Source organism: Nyctereutes procyonoides, unplaced genomic scaffold, assembly GCF_905146905.1.
Source record: "Nyctereutes procyonoides isolate TBG_1078 unplaced genomic scaffold, NYPRO_anot_genome, whole genome shotgun sequence".
NCBI classification, from domain to species: domain Eukaryota; kingdom Metazoa; phylum Chordata; class Mammalia; order Carnivora; family Canidae; genus Nyctereutes; species Nyctereutes procyonoides.
In genome coordinates, this window is record NW_026575125.1 from 32,632,558 (window position 1) to 32,654,711 (window position 22,154).

At 39.6% G+C, this 22,154-nt stretch overlaps 1 protein-coding gene across 1 annotated transcript in view; it reads left to right on the plus strand.

Moving 5' to 3' along the window:
• Positions 1 to 18,493, plus strand: part of XK (X-linked Kx blood group antigen, Kell and VPS13A binding protein) — a 43,385-nt gene extending 24,892 nt beyond the window's left edge. The window contains exon 3 of the mRNA XM_055337343.1: positions 14,655 to 18,493. Within this exon, the coding sequence (XP_055193318.1) occupies positions 14,655 to 15,481 (827 nt within the window). The 3' untranslated portion in view covers positions 15,482 to 18,493. The remainder of the gene's footprint in view (positions 1 to 14,654) is intronic.
• The last annotated feature ends 3,661 nt before the right edge of the window (positions 18,494 to 22,154 follow it).

Genomic DNA, 22,154 nt, shown 5'->3' on the forward strand with positions numbered 1-22,154 from the left:
CTTCTCTTTTAAAATAGCAGTCACTGGCAGAACAAATGTGCCATGAAAATCAATTAGTCTAAAGGGAATGGAGATATCTGGGGCATTCAATTTTCTGATAATCATGGGCCATCCAGAAACCTGTTTTGCTCATGTATTTTTCAGCCTTATATTTGTTAGCTTTCTGTGTTTCTTTGGACAAGATCTCATATATATTAGAAACATCCTTTTTTTCCCCATTTTTAAGATCCATTTACTTGATTCAGAAAGGCTCTAGAAGTTCTTTTATACAAAGAGAATAAACAAAAATAAAGACAAAATTAGTACTGATATTTTCCTATTTCTACTTGATGAATAATAGTTGGACATATAATCTTAAATATATTGACATTATTGTCTATAATTTGCAATTATTTTATGGCTCACATCACTTTGAAACAATATTCTTATAATTATGCATCAGTTAAAAAGCATTTGAGGGAGGTGAAGTTTTTTTTATAGCTTTATTCTATAAAATGACCCTCTTTTATCAATTGATTCTGATTGTTACAATCTGCTCACTTGGAAAAATTAGATAGTTACATTAGTATTTATTTTGTCATTTTTTATAACTATTTTCTATCACCTCTTGAGATTATCTTACGATAATAGGCAAGGAATATAGAATTTTATTTTATTTTTTTCTGGAATATAGAATTTTAAAGGTGAGGAAATTGTATTGTCCTGTATCAGTGAAGTAATTTAAGATCAGTCTGTGCTTCTAAAATAAATAAAGAAAATGTACACACACATACACAAAACCTAGGGGCCAATTTATACATGAAAGAAAGTCCTTTAATTACAAATAATTTTGCTTTTGGGCACCTGGGTGACTTAGTCTCCTAAGCATCCAACTCTTGGTTTTAGCTAAGGTCATGATCTTAGGGTTGTTAGATTGAGCCCTTCATAGGGCTCCCTGCTCACTATGGCATTTGCTCAAGGTTTTCTCTCTTTTTTATTTATTTATTTATTTATTTATTTATTTATTTATTTATTTAGCAGTTTCAAAGGCTAGGCTTTTTTTTATTTTAAATTTTTTTTGTATATTTTTATTTTAAATTTGACTCCTTGTTTCTTTTTTTTTTAATAAAATTATTTTTTATTGGTGTTCAATTTGCCAACATATAGCATAACACCCAGTGCTCATCCCATCAGGTGCCCCCTTCAGTGCCTGTCACCCAGTCACCCCCACCCCCTGCCCATCTCCCTTTCCACCACCTCTTGTTTGTTTCCCAGTTAGGAGTCCCTCATGTTCTGTCACCCTCACTGATATTTCCCACTCATTTTCTCTCCTTGAAAGATCAAGGATGGTGCACTGTTTGGGACATGCTTGTAGCATATGGCTTGGTAAATGAAGAAGCTATGTTACACTGGCTTGGATACATTATTTTTTATTTAACAGTAAATCCTTGTTACTGCCTAACTTATTCAACAAGTATCTGTTGAATACCCACTGTGTGCCAGGCATCAGTTAACAAAACAGAATCTTTGTTTTGGTTGAGCTTGTATTCTATTAGGGACATGAACTTGACATATTTCTCTTTTACCTAAAAGAAGAGCACTGGGTAATTGGAAAATTGCTTAAATATGGGCTCATTGAAGTTAGCGGTTATTTTATTTATTTATTTATTTATTTATTTATTTATTTATTTATTTATTTATTTATTTATTTATGAATGAATGATAGACATAGAGAGAGAGAGGCAGAGACACAGGAGGAGGGAGAAGCAGGTTCCATGCCGGGAGCCCGACGCAGGACTCGATCCCGGGACTCCAGGATCGCGCCCTGGGCTGAAGGCAGGCGCTAAACCGCTGAGCCACCCAGGGATCCCTGAAGTTAGCGGTTATTTTAAATTTTGATTACTAACCATTTTACTTGCATACGTCCAAACTCATCAAATTGTACACATTAAGTATGTGTAGTTCTTTGTATATAAATCATACATCAACTAAAGCTGTATAAGATTACTACAGCTTGTTTTCTTCTTACCCTGAGATTGACTTAGGTTTATTGTATTGACTTTGCTCCAGTATGGAAGTTGCTTAAACCTCTACTCTATGTTAGATGTCTGTGTTTGAATTGTATAATGCTTTCATCAGCCTGTAACCAGATGAATTTATTTAGCCATTGCAAATCCAACAAGGAAGTGATGATATATATATTCTTTCTACCAAAGAGCATTTCTCAGCTATACTCAGTATAGCATACAGAGCTGTTACAGCAGTCTAAACAGTGGTCTATAAGATTATGTAATGGTGTATGTCAGTGTATATGTCAATACGAAGTCTGTAAGACTTGAGGATGGGTTCATATCCATTCCTCCTAAATTGAAATCACCTCTGAATGCACTGGGGGGAAAATGCTCTTGTGTACCATCAAGACTTTTAATCCATGCTTGGCTTTTGTCTGGGTGTAGGCTTTGATTTTCTTTTCGGATTCTGTGGCCATAATCCAGTGGAAGTTACCTAATGCTACTCATTGGGAAGGAACCTTCCCCTCTGCCCAGCATATAAGAGTGTGTTGTCAAGGTTGTGTTTGGATTCACTGGAGGATGGCAGTGCTGCTTATATAGCTTCTCAGGTTTCCTTCTAGAGCCTGTGGTTGAGGAATCCTGCACAGGACCTTTTGATTCCACATCCACATATCTGCAAAGTAGATTTTGATAGTACAGCTTAGAGTTGGGGGCACTGAGCAGGTACAATCACACACAGAAGGAGAACAGATGTCTTCTTTGCAAAGTCCAAGCCATTTATTTATCCACTGTTTATTATTTATATTCTAAATATTTCTAAAGGTTTTCGTGTTATTTACAACCCATAAGCACATACAAAATAAGGCCACTAAATAAGAAGAACAGAAAAGCATTTGAAAGGAGGGAAGAGAAGATAGATTTGGAAGAAAATTATACTGAGGATTATTGTGGGAGTTGAAAAGACTAGTGGAGGTAAGGATGTGTGTACAAGTATTTGTGTGAGTGTCTATGGCTCAAGTGTTGGCAAAGGCAGAAAATGGAAGAGATTATTTCAGTTGTGGAGGGTCAAGTGGCCATGCCTGATTATTTACAAAGCTCTCTGTACATGAGTGTGTTTTAAGAAGGTTTGGTGTGTCTTGCCAAGTTGAGAAGTTGAGAAGGTGCAGCAAAATGCAGAACTTCTGTCTTGGGGTTCTGAGTGGTCCTGCTACCATTTTGCTGTTAGATATCCTGATGTAGGGGCCCACACATGGATCAGGTACTAAATTCCTTTGGCCATGGAGGGCAAGGGTTTTCTTTTCTGTAGCTCAACTCACAAATACCTCTTCTCTCTGCCTGAAGCAGAAAGATAAGGAAGTTGGTAGGACAGATAGAGGAACCTGCCTCACTTTTTTTCCAATCATTTTTTGGGCCTTGGGAGGTAATTCGCAGAAATTAGCTTAGGGCAGTGATGTCTACCCACTCCCAGCATGATTTCAGGAAGTCTTTATATAGAGAATTCTCACATAATAGAAAATAGATATGAAATTTGGGCTTGGTGGAAGCAAGGAAGAATTGGACAACTCCCCAAATACTCAGAAGGGATTCTCCACACTCCTTGAGGCCCTGGGCAGTTTGAAAGGTGGTAGGTTCCTGCTTCTTGCCTCCCATCCATAAAGGAGATGAGAAGTGAAGCTAAGAGCACTGCTAGGGAAATGGACCTTATTATGTTTATTTAGGCAGAATTGCCTTCTGGTTAAGACCAAGACTCTAGAGCAAGACTTCTTGGGTTTGAATTTTAGCTCTGCTAGTTGAGTGATTTCTGGGAAGTTATTTAGCATCTTCATGTATCTGTTTTCTCATCTGTATATTGAGGATAATAAGAGTGTTTATTTTATTTTTTATTGAATTGTTAGGATGAAGTGATTAGTACCTGTAAAGTGCTTATTACTCTAGTCCCTGGCACAAAGTAAAAATACAATAATTTTTCTGAACATAAAAGATGAGCTGGAGGAGATTTTTATCATCCAGTTTCCTTAGGCAAGAAATCAGAATATTTGGGGGAGAAAACTAGCAAAATCATTCAGGATCTCTGGGGATTATAGACAGTAATAATCACATCACGAGTGCTATGAATGATGGGCCATAATATTTGTTCTGACAATTCTGAATACTAGATGAGATATAAATATGTATTGAAAGTCCTCAATTTCTGATCAAACATCTGGTAAACTGGCAAGTGTTCAAGTGAGACTTTAGTAGTAGTAAGGTCTTAGTCACTAGAACTTTAAAATGTATTTTACAGTATTAGGGTGTATCCCTGTATCTTCATGCTTCCATGTAGGATCATTTTCATTGGGCCCAAAATACCAACTTAATTATTTTCTTTAGAGCAGGTCTGCTGGTGACAAATTCCCTCATTTTTGTTTTGTCATAATATGTCCTTGTTTTACCTTCATATTTGGGTATGGAAGTCTGCTCGAGATAATTTTCTTCCCACTTTGAGATGCTCATTCCTTTGTTTTCTGGCTTCCATTATTTCTGTTGAGATGCCAATATCCTTGTTGCTTCTTTGAAATTCATCTGTTTGCTCGCTTGCTTGCTTTTTAAGGTTATCACTTTGACTTTAGTGTTCAGCAAATTTAATATTATATGCTTACTGTAGTTTTAATATTTATCCTACTTGGGATTTAGTTTTATATTTCAGCAGTTTGGGAAAATTTTTTTTTGGATCTAATTGGTGCAGAGTTTACTCTTAATCCAGGCATAGTTTACAATTAGGTTTACTTTGCATTATCTTGAAGAAAGCATAGGGTTATTGTATAAGAGGTTGTAGCCAAGCGTTTGTTGTTTTTTTTTATTTGAAAAACAGTTATGTACTTTAAAATACTCATTTATCTGCCATGCTGTGGAAATTTATTCACCCAATCAAAGCCTTAAAGAGCTAATAAAATTCCTTTTAAGTGGAACGTCCTTGAAACTATCAGGGCAATATAGTTTTTCCAAATATTCTACCATAATTTAAATTCTAATAATTTAGACCATTACTCTTAAAATTATGATGGCTCATTCAGGTTTTTATGTATATATATTTTAGTATTCCACTCATAAGTTAGCATTTGTAAAAGGTATTTATTTTCTTGTTCTTTATCTTTTGCAACAGAGATTTTTATAGGAGAAGAGGCAGAAAATATGTTAGGGATTAAGTTGTGCTCATGTATGGTATGTGTTTCCTCTGATTTTTGTGATAAAAGCTGTGTTTTGAGGGGACCATGTGAAATGAAAAACTAGGCAAAGATGGTTGAAGATGGTCCATGTTTCCTTTTTAAAATCCTGGCAAATACCAGAGTGGCACCTTCCAATGGAGCTGTGGTCTTCTTCTGTAGCACTTGCAGCCTGAGGACAAGCTGTTTGGGGTCAGCCAATTAGGGTGACCGTTCTTTGAAAGATTCAGTAAGGATGTGCTTAAGGCTGTCACTGAACATTCCACAAGCTTGCTTATTTCTCTCTCGGGCTGTACATCTGTGTTGTTTTGTGTTCAGGTCAAGTTGTTCTGTGTAACAAGGTCATGTTTTCTGACTTCTTTGTAACTTGCTGCCTTTATGTTTCCGAGATTGAAGCACAGAAGAAGTGGCTTTGCTGAGTGAGTGGCCTGTTTTTGTGGGGAGTTTGGAAAAATTCTTAGCCTTCATTTCTTTAAATATTGCTTCTGATTCGTTCTTTTTCTTTTTTCTTTTTCCCCACCCCCTGACATTTCACTTTCCCATAAGTCTCTCATCCTTTTTGTTTCTCCATTTTCTTCTGACTTGCCTTCTGCCTGGCAACTAATTATCTTTATGGCTATTTGTAATCTATTAAAACTGCTTGTTGATTTTTAAATTGTAGTTACTGTATTTTTCAGTTCTATCATTTTCAGTTCAGTTTTTTTAAGATTTTTATTTATTTATTTACGAGAGATACAGAGAGAGAGAGAGAGAGAGGCAGAGACACAGGCAGAGGGAGAAGCAGGCTCCATGAAGGGAGCCCAATGTGGGACTCGATCCCAGGTCTCCAGGATCAGGCCCTGGACTGAAGGCGGCGCTAAACCATTGAGCCACCCAGGCTGTCCCTTCAGTTTTTTGGGGTTTTTTTTGTCCCTTCAGTTTTTAAGATAGTTTCCAGTCTCTGATAAAATCTCCATTTTCTCATATAACTTTGTGAACATATTAATTACAGATGTTTTTAAGTCCATGTCAGGTAATTCCACTATCTGTATCACCTATTGGTCTATTTTTAATCATCTGTTTTCATTCTTGGGTTTTGATCATTTCTTGGTTTTGTTGTTGGCATGCCAACTTATTTTTAATTAAATGTCAGTTATTTATATTAAAAATAGAGATTAATTTGAGACTCTAGATGAATTATCTTTCTCCAGGAAGATTTAACTTTTATTTTTTTGAGAGAGAGAGTGGGGATGGCAGGAAGTGAGCAGAGAGGGGCAGAGGGAGGGAGAGAGAGAATCTTAAGCAGGCTGGATGCCCAGTGTAGAGCCTGTCACGCAGCTCGATCCCATGGCCCAAGACCATGACCTGAGCCAAAATCAAGAGTTGGACTGAGCCACCCAGGCACCCCTGGGAAGATTTTTTTCTTTTTTTCTTTTCTTTGTATATTTTTTTTATTGGAGTTCTATTTGCCAACATATAGTGTAACACCCAGTGCCATCCTGTCAAGTGCCCCCCTCAGTGCCCATCACCCAGTCACCCCAACTTTTGTTTATAGCAGGTAATTAGATACAGTTCAGTGTGATTCGGTTACAACTTGAGTTAGTTGAATTCTGTACTTCAGTGTTTGTGAGGGCTGATCTATTTCTGGTCACTTTTACTTCTAGCATCTAGTCTTTTGGGTTCCCACCATAAAGCTTTCAGTATATACTAAGATCATTACAGGGCCCAAATGTCAAGATTTGCTCCCACACTCACCAGCTTTGAGATACTGCTGAAAGCTGTGTTCAGAGTCTTAGTCTCTTAGTACCCACTATCATATGGGCAAATACCTTAAGGGGAAAAGCAGCTTCAGAATTTTTTCTTAGGACTTTTCTTTGAGATCCTGGAATCCAGAAGTACTCACTACTTTAGTAGATCTCTGATGCTTTCGAATGGATGTTTTTCCAGTTGTTCTGGGCAGAAATATTGGACCAAAACAAACTAATCTACTATTGCCAGCATGAAAATCCTCTTTTTGCTTTTTAATGCCTTTTTTAGGGAATTAAAAAAACGAAAGATAGAATTGTACTTTTTTTTAAAGATTTATTTATTTCTTTATGATAGACGAGAGAGAGAGAGAGAGAGAGAGGCAGAGACACAGGAGGAGGGATAAGCAGGCTCCATGCAGGGAGCCTGATGTAGGAGTTGATCCTCGGTCTCCAGGATCACAACCTGAGCCTAAGGCAGGTGCTAAACTGCTGAGCCACCCAGGGATCCCGTACTTTTTTTTTTTTTAATGTTCATTGATGGCTCTGGGTAAGGCTAATATATTATTCTTAAATTAGTCTGTGCAGATCTGGCCTTCAAATTTTGTTAAACTTTTTAGGATACTGTATGGGACAGTGTGAAATCTATTATGAGTGTGTTCTACATTTAGAAACTACAAGCAACTAAGGAGATAGACAAATGACCAATAAGCACGTGAAAAGATGCTTGACATCATTAGTCACCAGGAAAATGTAAGTCAAAATCACAACGAGATACTACTCCACACCCACTAGGATGGCTAGAATCAAGAAGTTAATAATAAAAATTCAAGTCAATAACAAATATTGGCAAGGATGTGGAGAAATTGGAACCCTCATATACTGCAGATGGGGATATAAAATGGTGCAGTTGCTCTGGAAAGCAGTATGGCAGTTCCTCAAACAAATATAAAATTACCATGTGACCCAGCATATGATAGACGGAAGAGAACATATTTGTACATGAATGTTCATAACAGCACTGTTCCCAATAACCAGAAATAATCTAAATTTATAACAACTGATGAATGAATTTTTAAAATGCAGTTTATCCATACAATGGAGTATCATTCAACCATAAAAATAAATGAAGGCCTGGGACACCTGGGTAGCTCAGCAATTGAGAATCTGCCTTTGGCTCACGGTGTGTTCCTAGGGTTCTGTGATGGAGTCCCACATCAGGCTCCTGTGGGGAGTCTGCTCTCCCTCTGCCTGTGTCTCTGCCTCTCTCTCTGTGTCTCTCATGAATAAATAAAAGAATCTTTTTTAAAAAAAACACAGGGATCCCAGGGTGGCTCAATGGTTTAGTGCCTGCCTTTGGCCCAGGGCATGATCCTGGAGTCCCGGGATCAAGGCCCACATTGGGCTCCCTGCATGAGGCCTGCTTCTCCCTCTGCCTGTGTCTCTGCCTCTCTCTCTCTCTCTCTCTCTCTCTGTGTGTGTGTGTTTCTCATGAATAAATAAGTAAAATCTTAATAACAAAACATGAATGAAGGCCTGATACGTGCTGCAGTATAGATGAACTTTGAAAACATTATGCCAAGTAAAAGAAACCAGTCACAAAAGACACCTATTACATGATTTCATTCCCATAGAGACACAAAATAGGTTAGTGGTTGCTTAGGGCTGAGTAGGGGAGGGGGCTTAGAAAAATGAGAGCTAATGGGCACTGGGTTTCTTTCTGATGTGATAAAAATGTACTAAAATTGACTCTGGTGATGGTCGTACATATCGTGAATCAACTTTTAAAAAACCCCACTGAATTGTATACTTTAGATTGTGAGTTGTATGGTATGTGAATTCTATCTCAATAAAGCCATTAAAACAATACCAAAGCAATATTTGTGGTAGCAGCTGGGGAGGGAGGGTGGCAGATGTGGATACAAGCTCATGGTGATGATGAGCTCTCTACTTTTTTGTACTGGCTTAACTGCAGCAAATAAATCTGTAATATCTCCCAATTCATAATTCCCATCTGTATCTAAGATCACAGCCTCTAAGTCTAGCGCCATCTCTTTTTTTTTTAACTTATTTATTTATTCATGAAAGATACAGAGAGAAAGGCAGAGGCACAGGCAGAGGGAGAAGCAGGCTCCAGGCAGGGAGCCCGATGTGGGACTCGATCCTGAGACCGTGGATCACGCCCTGAGCCAGGGGCAGGTGCTCAACCGCTGAGCCACCCGGGCATCCCTAGCTCCACCTCTTAAATAGAACATAAACTGCAAAATAAATATGCAATATGTATATACGAGGCTAAATGTAATTTAATACATACATGCTTACATTCGTAGAACTCTTAGAACCTAATGTGAGTAAAATAAATCTGAGATAAAGAATTAAGTTAAATAGCCAGAAAAAAAAAACAAAAGATCCCTCTTTCTTAATGTAAAGAACCTTGTCTGTCTTCATTACTGTATTTCCACAGAAAAACAGAGGATCTCAATAGGCCTGAATTGTGCAGATTTTGATTTTCAACTTCTTTATTAACAGTTTGTTAACCAGTTGTCAGAGCCTAGGGTGGAGTTAGAGCAGAACACTGAGAAAAAAATAATGTAGAACACTGAGTTCTAGAATAAGTGGTCAGGTCAGGTATCACTCCAGGGAGTAAGCTGTGGAATCCTACAAGACACTGAGCTGGATAACTGGCCAGGAAAATCCAGCAGTGCCAAGATCATCCAAAATGATCTTGCTTCTTCTTGGGTCCCATATGCTGAAGCAGTACTCAGCTTCCTTAGTTAAGCCTTTGGTCAGAGAATATTGTACTGTTCCTACAGCTCCCTGTTTTGCAGGCGTCTCATGTACCTCAAAGAGAATTTTTTTAGAACATAGACTTGAATCTCAAAGACATTTTCTAATTTGGATCTGACTTCTCAGGAAATGTTGGAAACAGGTGCAACTTCTTGATTGAGAAAGGCACATGGAAGTAGATGTAGTTGCATAGGACACCCATAACCACAGAAATCACCCTCTGGTAAGGGGCTTTGGGAGCTCTCGTTGCTCAGTTCAATTATAAGTCTGTGAGAGATGTGGAACTTTAATTCCAGATTCAGTGGTGAAAAAAGGCTGTTCACAGGTTGTGCAATTTTTAATTCATTTATTCATTCATTCACTCAGTATACATGTATCTGTTACCCGCTATGTGCCAGTCTTGGTTCCAGGTGCTAGTGATAAAAAAATCTGTATGAAACAGTAGCTACACCAAGGAAATGGCACCCAACCCAAGATATCTGGCAATGAAATAAAAGTCTGCATAGGTGGCTGGCTGTGAGATCTCACTAAAGGGGTGTTTCATTGAGCTTGGAAGAGTCTTGGAAGCCTTTAGCACTACTGAATGAATGTAGTTGCATAAAGGCCAAGGAAAAGCATCGTTGATGACTTCACACTTTAACTGAACCTTGAAGAACAAGTAGGGTTTATCCAGGCAAAGAGAAAAGGAAGGCTGGTGACAGAGAAGGAAAGGGGTTACAATCCTGTGGCAAGAACCATATGAGAGTCAACAAGTGACAGGACTAAAAAGGAAAGAAGAAAAGAACTTAGAGCAATTCTCCAACTGGATTGGTCATACAAATCACCCTGAAAATCTTGTTAAAATATGAATTTGGATTCACTGGGTCTGAGTTGGGGCACTTCCAACAAATTCCCAGTCAGTGTCACTGCTGCTGGTCTGTGAGCCCCGCAGAACAGCAGGAGTAGAGATCAACTTGGCTGTAACAGGACAGGAAGATGAGAAATTCTACTCTAACACAGAGCTTTCTGGATAGGGTGATCTGGAGTGATGGTCTAACAGGTTGTTAGAGGAAGCATTGGAGGAGCTTTCAGGAAAATAAGTTTTGTTCTGTTTGTGGTTTTGTTTTGCTGTTTTGTTTTGAGGCACCTAGAAGATACCTAAGAAGAGAAACCTAGTAGGCCCTTGTATAGGAGAACATAAAACCATGGTTCCTAAGCATGAGAGAAAGATGTGCCTATGAATGAAACTGAGAAGAGGCTGCCAGGAAAGCAGGAGGATGATTAGGAGCAAACAGTGTGATCACTTCTACAGGAGAGGTTTCAAGGTGTGAGTAAGCAACATCCGTGTTACAGAGAGATTAGGAAGGAGTAAGACCAGAATCCAAACTGCAAGAAGTTGAAGAATAAAGAGTGTTTTGATTAGATGTAGCTCAAGAGGGTTAACCCAAAGTGTCAAGGAAAGTGCAGTAGAAGATGGAAAGAAGTACAGGGTGAAGGAGACATCCTTCCTCTCTTTCTCCCACACCCCCCTTTCCCTTCCCTTCCTTTCTTCTTCCTTCTCCTTCCTTCCTTCCTTCCTTCCTTCCTTCCTTCCTTCCTTCCTTCCTTCCTTCCTTCCTTCCTTCCTTCCAGCATTATTATTATTACAGCATTTTTGCAACAGGAGAAAAGACCAAGAAGATACTATAATGAATCTCCTCTTACCCATCACACAGCTTCTACAATTATGTTGGTTTTTGCAAATGAGGGATGGTTTTTTAGATGCAGCTGACTTAGGCATATTCATACACTCAAGGAAAAGAACCCAGTTAGAGGGGCAGCTGCAACTTTAGACGAGAAAGATGATAATTGATGGAGCAAGGTTTTTGAGAAGGAGGCAAGTGGCAGAGTGTAATACAGTTAGAGATCCTGGCTCCAGATAGTAAAGAAAGCACTATTCAGCTACTGGATTGAAAGAGAAAGAGATAAAAAGTACCGCCTTTCAGAAATCTGGTCAAAATTCCAATTTTCAGAAGCTTCCTGTGCTAACTCCTTCAGTTGCCCTCTGCCACCGTAAAAATCACTCCATATTCCTTTAGGACGCCTTGGTTCACCTCCTTGAAGTCAGTCATTAATTTGGGGGGAAAATATCTATTCCACCTAAACATTTTGCAAGTTTAGTCATTTTATTTGAAGATCCAGTATCCATAGAGAGTAGTCACATATAGAATTCCCCTCCGAAGAGGAATCCTGGGAAATAAAATATTCTTCATCACTTAACATGGAGATTCAGTTTTTGGTGTCATCAGGAAATGGGTAAATTCATGCCTATTAACAATTTTTTTTTCTCTGTGAAATAGAAAAATCTTCTTTGGAAGGAGATTATTTGGCAGGAATTGAGTGGGAAGAAGCTCTGAGTGTGGCAAGATTTTGGAATAGTGCCAGAGCCTTCTATTCAGTTTTACCTAAAGTGATGTCTTGCCTTCTAATGAAGGATGAGAACAGAATGCCCCCCACACACACACTCATAGAAAATGAGAATAGGATTATTAAGGGATGTTATACTTCTATGAAGTACCACTTCAATGGACAGGATGGCCAGCAGATCCCCTTTTATGTTACCTGTGGGAAGATAAGGTTGGGAAGTGGCTTCAGAGAGCTTCTCTCCACTTACCTCTGAATAAGTAGGTATTTGCATGAGTATCACCCTAAACCATTCATTAGATAACAGCTTAAATCAAGAGGTAGAAATGTGCATTCCAAGCATTTTGTACAAGCTTCTTGTCGTCCAAGTACATCTCTCTTCTGGGACCCCTCTCTATCTGTGACATTTTGCAGTGAGCACCCAACAGTGGGAGGGACAATTGAAGTCAGTGATTTTAAGACACTTTCTTCGCATTCTCAGAAAGTTTTACTAGGTGACTGCCACTGAGCACCAACTGGGTAATCACTAGCACATTCTCTTCGTAGAAAAAGAAATACAATTTGGAAATAATTGACCTAATGAGAAAAATGGATAAATGCTTAAAAAATTGTTTGGGTCATTGCATTACTAAGTACCAAAAATATAACAATATAAATATTATATGTGTATGAATACACAATATACATTTTAATTATTTATGCTTAGCTCATCTTCTGCAGATGAAGTATGTTTCTTGTAGTGGGAAAAACATAAGGACTTAAAGAAAAGGATTCAACATTAGATCCTTAGGGCATAGAAATTTGTAAAAATAGAAAATATATAACATATAAAAATACATCGCTGATATGTACTGCTTTACAACACTCCACTAAATTAGCCTCTCAGGAAAAATAATTCAGTCCAATTGCTGCCCATCTCCTCCTGTGGTAGTGTTTCTATCTTTTAAATTTGATTAGTAGATGACAGTCTTTCCAGTGAGTGATTTTGATGATTTCAGTCAGTGCCAAAAGACTGAAAAAATTGATGCTTTGAGTAAAATCGAGCTTCTCCCAGGCAAAGAAGTACCAAGGCTTCAGAGCTTTCATGTCCACCAAATATAGATGGTTTCCCATTGATTTGGAACTTAAATAAGGAAAAAGCCCTTAATTCCCACACATTTCAAATTACACATTCAAGTAGAGGCAGTTATGTTATATGGACACTGAACCTTATAAAGCAGACATTGGAAAGTATTATCATCTCAATTTTATGGATGAGAAAATGGAACCCAAAGAGATTACCATTTCCCTAGTGTCGCCTGGTGGGCTAAGACTAAACCAGAGCCAGACACTTGGTCCCTTACCACCAAGCCCTGCCTCCAGGTGCTCCTTGATCCAGTATGTGAAGGTTCTGCCAGCCTGTCATAAGTGATCATATTTCAGTTTCAACCACACAATTTGTGTCCATGGATTGGCAGCACGTTTCTCAGACCGCAGCTCACAACCACCATTGTCATGCTCTCGAACACGGTATCATGGCCCGTTTAAATGAGCCATTTCTTGTCCCCACCCCAAACTTCTGCTTTGTATAAACTGGATAAACCCATTAGCCACAGGTCATTTTAAGAAATAAGCAGCTAGCATTGAGACTTCTTCAAACACTAAGGCCTTTCAGCCTAAGACAAGATGCTCAGTAACAGTGAGGTTCTCATTTCTTCAGCAATCTGTGGTTAAGGGTCTTAAATGTCACTGAAGAGTAAAGAAAAGTGAGCATTCTATAGTCAGCATAGAAACTGAACTAGCAAAAAAAAAAAAAAAAGAAACTGAACTATCTGTTCCCCTGCAGATAGAGAGGAACTCACAGAGCAATTTATTACTGAGACCTTTCCGTCTGTGTACCTACTACTGGTACATGTTGAGAGATGCCAAGACGACGTGTCAGACGTGGTCATTCTTGACTCCTCTAGAGCGTATAAGGGAGGAAAGAGAGCACAGCCTGTAAAGGACCTTACATGTTATTCAGACAGAGCAACATGGGGTTAGGAAGATGCTTCAATTCTAGTTGACCCTTAAGCAGACCCTGAGACAAGGATCTGAGTGCACATGTTTTCAGAGGAGGGCATTAAGGAGCACAGGAGAGGGGACTGAGAAGAAGGGCAAGACAACCAATACAGGGAGCATTATTAGACAGCCGTCCCCATGGGTGACCAGAAAGAAGCCCTGTGAGGAGACACCGGCAAAGACTATAAGACATAGACACAGGCCTGAGTTAAGCTACCCAAGGCGTGGGGGTGGTTGGGGGGCGGCGCCCAGGTGGTTGGGTTCCAGCTCTTGTCAGGGCTGGACTTGAGTATTGAGGGCTTTCCCAGGGGCACAGATTCCCTTCCACAGCCCTGGGGCAGAGCAGCCCTCTGAGGCCCTAGAAAAAGCCCTGAGGCACAGTGATCACCTGCTGACACCTGGAAATCAGCCTGTGAACTGCAAAGAGAGGGGTCCAAGGAATACTGGGAAGGAAGTGACAGTGTCCATGGTAGCAGGATTCTTGGAGCAAGTGACACTCGACAGTGTTCTTTGTCTCCTCTCCCCAGGTCTCTTCATGGTCCTGTCCCTGTTGTCCATTGTGTATGGAGCCTTACGCTGCAACATCCTAGCCATCAAGATCAAGTACGATGAATATGATGTCAAAGTGAAGCCCCTGGCTTACGTCTGTATCTTCCTCTGGAGGAGCTTTGAGATTGCCACTCGAGTCATTGTCCTGGTCCTCTTTACCTCTGTCCTGAAGGCCTGGGTGGTGATGGTTGTACTTGTCAACTTCTTCAGCTTCTTCTTATATCCCTGGATCCTCTTCTGGTGCAGTGGCTCCCCATTCCCCGAGAACATTGAGAAGGCCCTCAGTCGGGTGGGCACCACCATCGTGCTGTGCTTCCTCACCTTACTGTATGCTGGGATCAATATGTTTTGCTGGTCTGCCGTGCAGCTGAAACTCAACAACCCTGACCTCATCAGCAAGTCCCAGAACTGGTACCGGCTGCTGGTGTACTACATGCTGAGATTCATTGAGAATGCCGTCCTCCTCCTCATGTGGTATCTTTATAAGACTGACATCTATATGTACGTGTGTGCACCTCTGCTGATTCTGCAGTTGCTCATTGGCTACTGCACAGCCATCCTCTTCATGCTTGTGTTCTATCAGTTCTTTCACCCTTGCAAAAAGCTCTTTTCTTCCAGTGTTTCTGAAGGCTTTCGACAGTGGCTGAAGTGTGTCTGCTGTAACTGTAGGCAGCAGAAAGCCCATGAGTCTGTAGGAAAAACAGATCTCAGGTCAACAGGAGACAGAGATGAGACACCTTCCAGCAGTAAAATAAGTTCTGTGCCCAGCCAGATTCTGAATGCTGATGAGCTCTGCTCTGCTTAATAGGACCGGAGTCTCTCGGGGCTCACACATACTGGTTCTTGGGTTGATCCTTGTACTTCATACAAGAGATGGGCCCCACACAGTTAGCAAAGAGGGAAGTTAGCTCTCAACTCCCTGTGAGTTGCTCCACTTTAGAGAGCTCTTGGGCATGTGGGAACTATGGAGAGAAGCCAGGGAAACCCCTGAGCACTGGAGGGGCAGCTTGTTCTCCCAGGCATTACCAGCCTTTTCACTGACAAGGTCCCCATGCTATCTGAGTTGGGCTGGTTGGATCCATCAGATAGAATGAGGACAGGAACTTTCTTGTTTTCTGAGGTTTTTTTTTTAACTGCTGGCGTAGGTGGCCTTTCATTTTTTTTTTTTCTCTGTGCATAGCTTTCATCGAAGAGCTGTTCTCATGACCAGAGAAGGTTACTGGGGTTTTGTCATCAGCAGTATCATTCCTGTCAGAGTTTCCAGAGAGGGCTGTTCATGTCACTTTTTGAATAGACAGATGTTCCATTTTTTCTCATTAGGGCTCTTTGTACATAACCACCTGTAGCCACCTTGGCCTGCAATCTCTGATTGATTCAGAAGTCTAGATTTTGGAGACTTTATTCCCAAAGATCCATGGATGCAAAATTGTATTCTGAATTTGGCTTGAAGCCCTAGAATTATAGGAAAATTGTATTCCTTCAATGTGTTCAAGAAATTCTGGATTAAGAGGGTTGTTAAAACATCAAAATGATGTAGACTTTTATAAGCAGAAATCTTACTTTCTCGGGATGATCAAAAATAAATGAATCTGCTGGAAGATAGGTTTAAACCTCTGCAAGGTTCAGTCCCATCCTACAGTTCTGGGAAATTTTTAGTTGAATTTTCTAGGATTTGCTTCCGTAACAAAGAAGAAAAATAAACTCACAGTCTTCTCTTCCCCTCTTCCTCCTTGCCTGTCAGAAAAATTTGAGATAAGAGTTCTATTGAATAACTTAAGTTTTTCTAGAAAACTCCACAGAACACTCTCACCAGGTGTAACTATATGGGGCATTTTAATTGTCATTATTTGAAGGAAAAGGGTCTCCTCTCCCAAGTTAGATACTGACTTCAGAAACTTTTATTTTTTTATTTTTTTTCAGAAACTTTTAAATATAGAAATAGATGAAATGGTCAGAGGATTTTTAATCTTTTTTTGGATTTTTAATCTTTAACTGAATGTATTTTGATTTGGCATAATTATAAGTTATTTGAATGAGATCTGAAGTTTTATGCTCCTATACTCTCCTGTCTCCAGTATAATTTCTCCTTTAATCTGGAACCATATTTGTTTCATATAACGATTGTGTAGCATATCCTCAGTTGTCTTGGGAAAATGCCTCAATGTAGTGCCATTATGCCTACCCTAAAAACCTTGATAATGAAATATTTGGAAACTGATGACCTGTCATTGACTAGGCTAGGACATTGCAGTTTCAGTCAGGGTTGATGATCTAAAGACCCATAATGGCTTAACTTTCTGACCTATCCAGTTTCTAATAGGCAGTCTGTCACGAGACAGGTTAAAAATGGTGAGTTTGAGCAGGAATTGTGGTTAGAATTACACAGGAAGGAGGGTCAGATGTTTCCAACCTTCGCTTGGAAGCCTGTCTCAAGAAATATTACAAAATCTGAGCTTTCAAATGCATTTTAAGTCATTTTAACATAAAGGATAGCTAAACATCTTAAATGACCCCAAACCAAACTAACAGTGATGGTCTGTCAGGCTCCCATAACCCAATTATAAGCCACATTTATAAGGACAAAGAGGTTTGGTAACCCTTAATATACAGCTATCCCTGCTGTGAGGCCATGTGTATCCATTCACTTTGGGGGAGAAAAACCACTGGTTTTTTCTGTATTGTAAAAATCTAAATCATGGTGAACTGAGAATTTTTGTTTTAAAATTTATATTATACCTCTGAAATGGTAAAATTATAGTTCAGACTGCAGAGATAGGTTGCCCTAAAGACAAACAAACAAGTAAATTCCCTCATGTGTTGAGAACTAAAATGTTTTTCATTTTAATTCCAATTTCTAAAACTCTCAGTGCTTCGTTTAATTAATTGCATGCCATAACTTGTCATGACAGCTGCTCCAACTGAATCACTATCATTTGGCTGAATGGAGGTGAAGTATTTCATCAAAATACATTGAAATAAGATCAAACACATTTAGGCTTTGTCTCTTCATTACTGGAGGCAGCGCAACGTAGAGATTGGCACCTCCCTGTGTAGCTCTGCAAGTTACTTAGTGGCTGTATGCCTCAGTTTCTTCACCCACCAAATTTGGATGATATACTTGCCTGGCCTACCTCACAAGGTTGTTGGAAAGATCAAATTAAATAATAGATGTGAAAATGCTGTGAAAATATGTTAAAGTGCCATACATATTTAAGGAGTTGATATAGTTATTCAAGTCCATAAACAGGTTATTATTATGCTTTTACTGTTAGAAAAGAAACTAGCAGTATCATCCACATGAATGTCTTGAATGAATACGTTGGCCTTTGACCTCATGGAAGGGCAAGTGTAAATGGTCTTTATTCTTGGAGAGATTGCAGCATTTGCCCTCTCTCTTGCTGTGGGTTGCTTACAAAAATTAGCACCCAAATACATGATACTTGGAGGAAGACAACCCACTGAAATCTGAGAAACTGCCTCCAATGATCATGAGCTGATCATTTGTGCATCTTTCATCTTTCATGAAGGACATAGTAGCTAGTGTCTTTTGACAGTTGTGCTTTACAGGCTGAATGCCTGGTCTTGTTAGACTTTAATTGAATGCGAGTCTAATCTTTTCAGCATTGTAAATGGGAAAATAAACATTAAAAATGTCAAATACAGCATTTCCTTGGAAACCACCTTAGAACATTAGTGCTGTGGTTATGAGTGTTATGTGTTAGTACTTCTCAGTCAATAAACTGTGGATGTGAGCTTTTGCAGGCTGCTTCTGTGCAGCCAGTGACTCTAACAAATATTGTTTATGTTTCTTCATATAATAAATTAATTTTTCAATTTCCCCTTGTGTTTCATTCCTTACACAGTCCTTTCATGACTTTTTGATGTCAGGGACGATTTTAAAAACAAATTTGAAAGTGGTTTCATTGTGATTAATTATGGTTTTGTAACCTCACCTGAAAATTCTTTCTGCCAGGATGAGAAAGTGCTAGGATTTGAGAGTGCTAGCATTCTGACTTGCAAGACACCAATGGCTTATAGAATCTTCTCTGTTTTATAAGGCATTCATTCCATTTGTTGAACCTGCACTGCTGGATACTAAGACTCTGTCTGTTGATTTGCTGTGTGTGATACCAAAAAAAATGAGGCAGTACAAATCCAGATCTCCACTAGACAAACAAATATTATACCGATTCAGAAATATAAGCTTCATATTAACTTAAATAATCTTCATATTAACATAAATAATCAAAGTAAATGACAATCCACAGTTGGAAGAAAAACTATCAGTTATTGATGAGGTCATTTCAGAGCATGAGAGAGACATGGATTATTGCAGTAATTTCTTTTCTTCCGAAGATGGCCTTGCAATTTGGAAAGACTTAGCTATAGGTTAAGTCTTTGGAAAGAGAGCTTTTGGCATTCAGTCAACCCCTTGAGAAAACTGAATGTCAAGTATTGCGTTTAAGTAGGTCAATCTAAAAGTACTTCATTTGGTGTTTGTAAATATTTCATTTTGAAATAATTTCAAGCTAATAGAAAAGCCTCAAGAACACTGCAAGGGATTCTTTTTGTATCTTGCACCCAGGTCTACCTATTAATATCTTGCTGTGTTTGCTTTGTCATTCTCACTTGGTCCCTTTTGCCCTTTGTTCTGAAATACTTCAGGGTGTGTTTCCTAAGAGCAAAGGCATAGTACAGTGACCGGATTCGGGAAATTTAACATGGACTCCATACTAGTCCTCTAATCTAGCATTCATGTTCCTTTTAACAATGGTGCCAATCACTTCATTTGTTTTCACAGAGCTTCCCCAATGATGGGAATCTGCTCAGTCCTCTTCTTGGAGGGTATCTTTATGTAAATTTAAAGGAGTAAGTTTTAACTTCCCTGTCAACACTGGGACTTTGAAAAGCTAGTTGAAGAAAACACTTTCACGTTATCAGTACCACTGAATAGCTTAAAACCATACATTTGGGATGTTTCCTGGTAAACTGGGTGATTTTTGCAGCATACACATTTTAGGCACCACATTTTGCTGCTTCATATGTGAACCTATAGCTCACTCCTCCCACCCCACTGTGATAGTTCTGTTTTATGGCATTTAGGCCCAAGTTTGTGAAGATTAGGAAGGAGATGAGGGAAAGATATGTCATTCCTCTATGGCCATATTTCTCTGGGCACCTGTCTTCCAGGAGACTATGTTCTCTCTGCATATCTTTCCAAATGGGAAAGAGCTCAGAAATGTCAACTATATACTGTAATTAAATGAGTAACATGTTGAGCCCTTTTCTTTTTCTTCCCAGAAAAAGGCACTTCATAACAGCTGAGACCTGGACAGAGCTGGGAATTCAGAAACCTCTCCAATCCTGTCATTCCCCGCACACAGCAAACCCTACCAGACTAGGCCCTTAACCTGCTAAGGAGGTGTGTCTGTTGCAAAAGCCTGCCCTAGGGAATGCTCCACAGCTACTCGTCACCCCCTTTGCATGGTCGTTTCTCTGGAAATGATTAGGGCCAAGGAGTTCAGAAGCAGTGTTGGTTTAAGCAGGTTTTGGAAGCCAGAGCATCTATGAGGAATATATAGCAGCAGTATGCAGCAGCATCTTTTTGTGGCAGGCTATGGGAAAACCTCCCAGCTGGACTCCTCTGCAGCATACACCCCCATGTGACATGGTTTGCTCCTCCCAAGGAGAGACTCATCCAGATAGATCTTGATATTCTGACTGTGCTTCTGCCTCCCATCCTGAATTAATTCTTTCCCTCTGAATGATGGGTTCCTGATTGAAACCTGATTAGCCTGCTTCCTAGAGCCCTGGGAATATCATCCTCCTTAGACATCTGCATTATGCATACTGGTTTAATTTCTTATCAATCAGCTTCCTATTTTAATTGCCTACACTGTACGGTTAATGAGTCAGGGTTTCAGGAGCCATAGCACTCAAGAAACAAAATAAGATTTAGAAAGTCTATTTTGGAGTAGGGCTGTAAGACCATCCCTGCCAGCACCCCAGTGCAGAGAAGGGTGGTTCCCCAGTGTCACCTTCTTTTAACAAGGTGACTTTAAGTGCACTTAAAGTGAATTTTTTTTAGAACAATGGTGCGCAGCCGTAGGGCTGCAGACCTCCAAGACTTGGACAGGCATTGCCTTCCTCTACAGTAATGAGATGTTTGCAGGCTAACTAGAAATGTCTGGCACACATTTGTGTGGTTAATTTTCAAACTGATGGGGATGCTGTTGAGAGTGATAGAACAGGACTGATGAAATGCGTTGCTGTATTAAAAGTCACTTTGTCATTATCCTCCCAGCTCCTACCATGAACAGGTATTAAAAATTCAATCACTGTCATGTGGGAGGTGACCTTAAGAGACCTCCTTTGTGGGGTAGTGGAAAGGGAGGTGGGCGGGGGGTTGGGGTGACTGGATGATGGGGGATAAGCACTGGGTGTTATGCTATATGTTGGCAAATTGAACTCCAATTTAAAAAAAAAAGAAATATATAAAAAAGAGACCTCCTTTGTAACTGGAAATGTTGGGAATTACTACCCTAGAAAGCTTTTTTTTTTTTTTTCCTCTGCTGGAATATTTTCTCAAGTATACGTATAGTATACTATTTTCTTTTGGAAATGAAGTTCACATGCAAATCCAAGAGATGAGAAAATATTTTTAATTTTAAAGTGTGATGTGAGTCTTCTGCCTTCGCAAAGTAAATTATCCACCTTCACACAAAGTACATCATCAAAGTGAAACACTTTTACACCTTCAAAGCTCTAATGTATCCATCAGCATAGTAACTGTCACAATAGTCCAGTGATTTCTGTGCATTGTTCAGTTAACCTCCCAAGTCACCTCCTTGAATTTATTAGGAATTATTATGTCAAGGTACCTGCAGCTACAATTTGTAAAACACCTGATTAAAAGCGGTTTTTAGACAATAGGATTTTGTTATCTGACCTAACAAGAAATCTGGAAAAAGAGATGGTCCAGATTCCTTTTTTTTTATTATTTATGATAGTCACACACACACACAGAGAGAGAGAGAGAGAGAGGGAGGCAGAGACACAGGCAGAGAGAGAAGCAGGCTCCATGCACCGGGAGCCTGACGTGGGATTCGATCCCGGGTCTCCAGGATCGTGCCCTGGGCCAAAGGCAGGTGCTAAACCGCTGCGCCACCCAGGGGTCCCCCTTTTTTTTTTTTTATGGATGGTTCAGATTCCAATGGACCCAACAGCTTCAGGCCCCAGAGGCTTTCCAGCATCCTTTCTGCTGTCTTCAACCTGTCACCTCATCTTCATGCTTGCCTCCTTGTAATTGCAGATGCCAATCTGTGTCCCACGCATCACATTTACACAACTGAATCCAAAATTAGATGATTTCCCTTTGGGTAGCTCTATTACTTCTGGAAGAAAAAAAAAAAAACTTCCTGGAAGTCTCTCAGCTGCTACGGCAGAACTTCCCTAATTTCTTACTGGCTAGGGTCAAG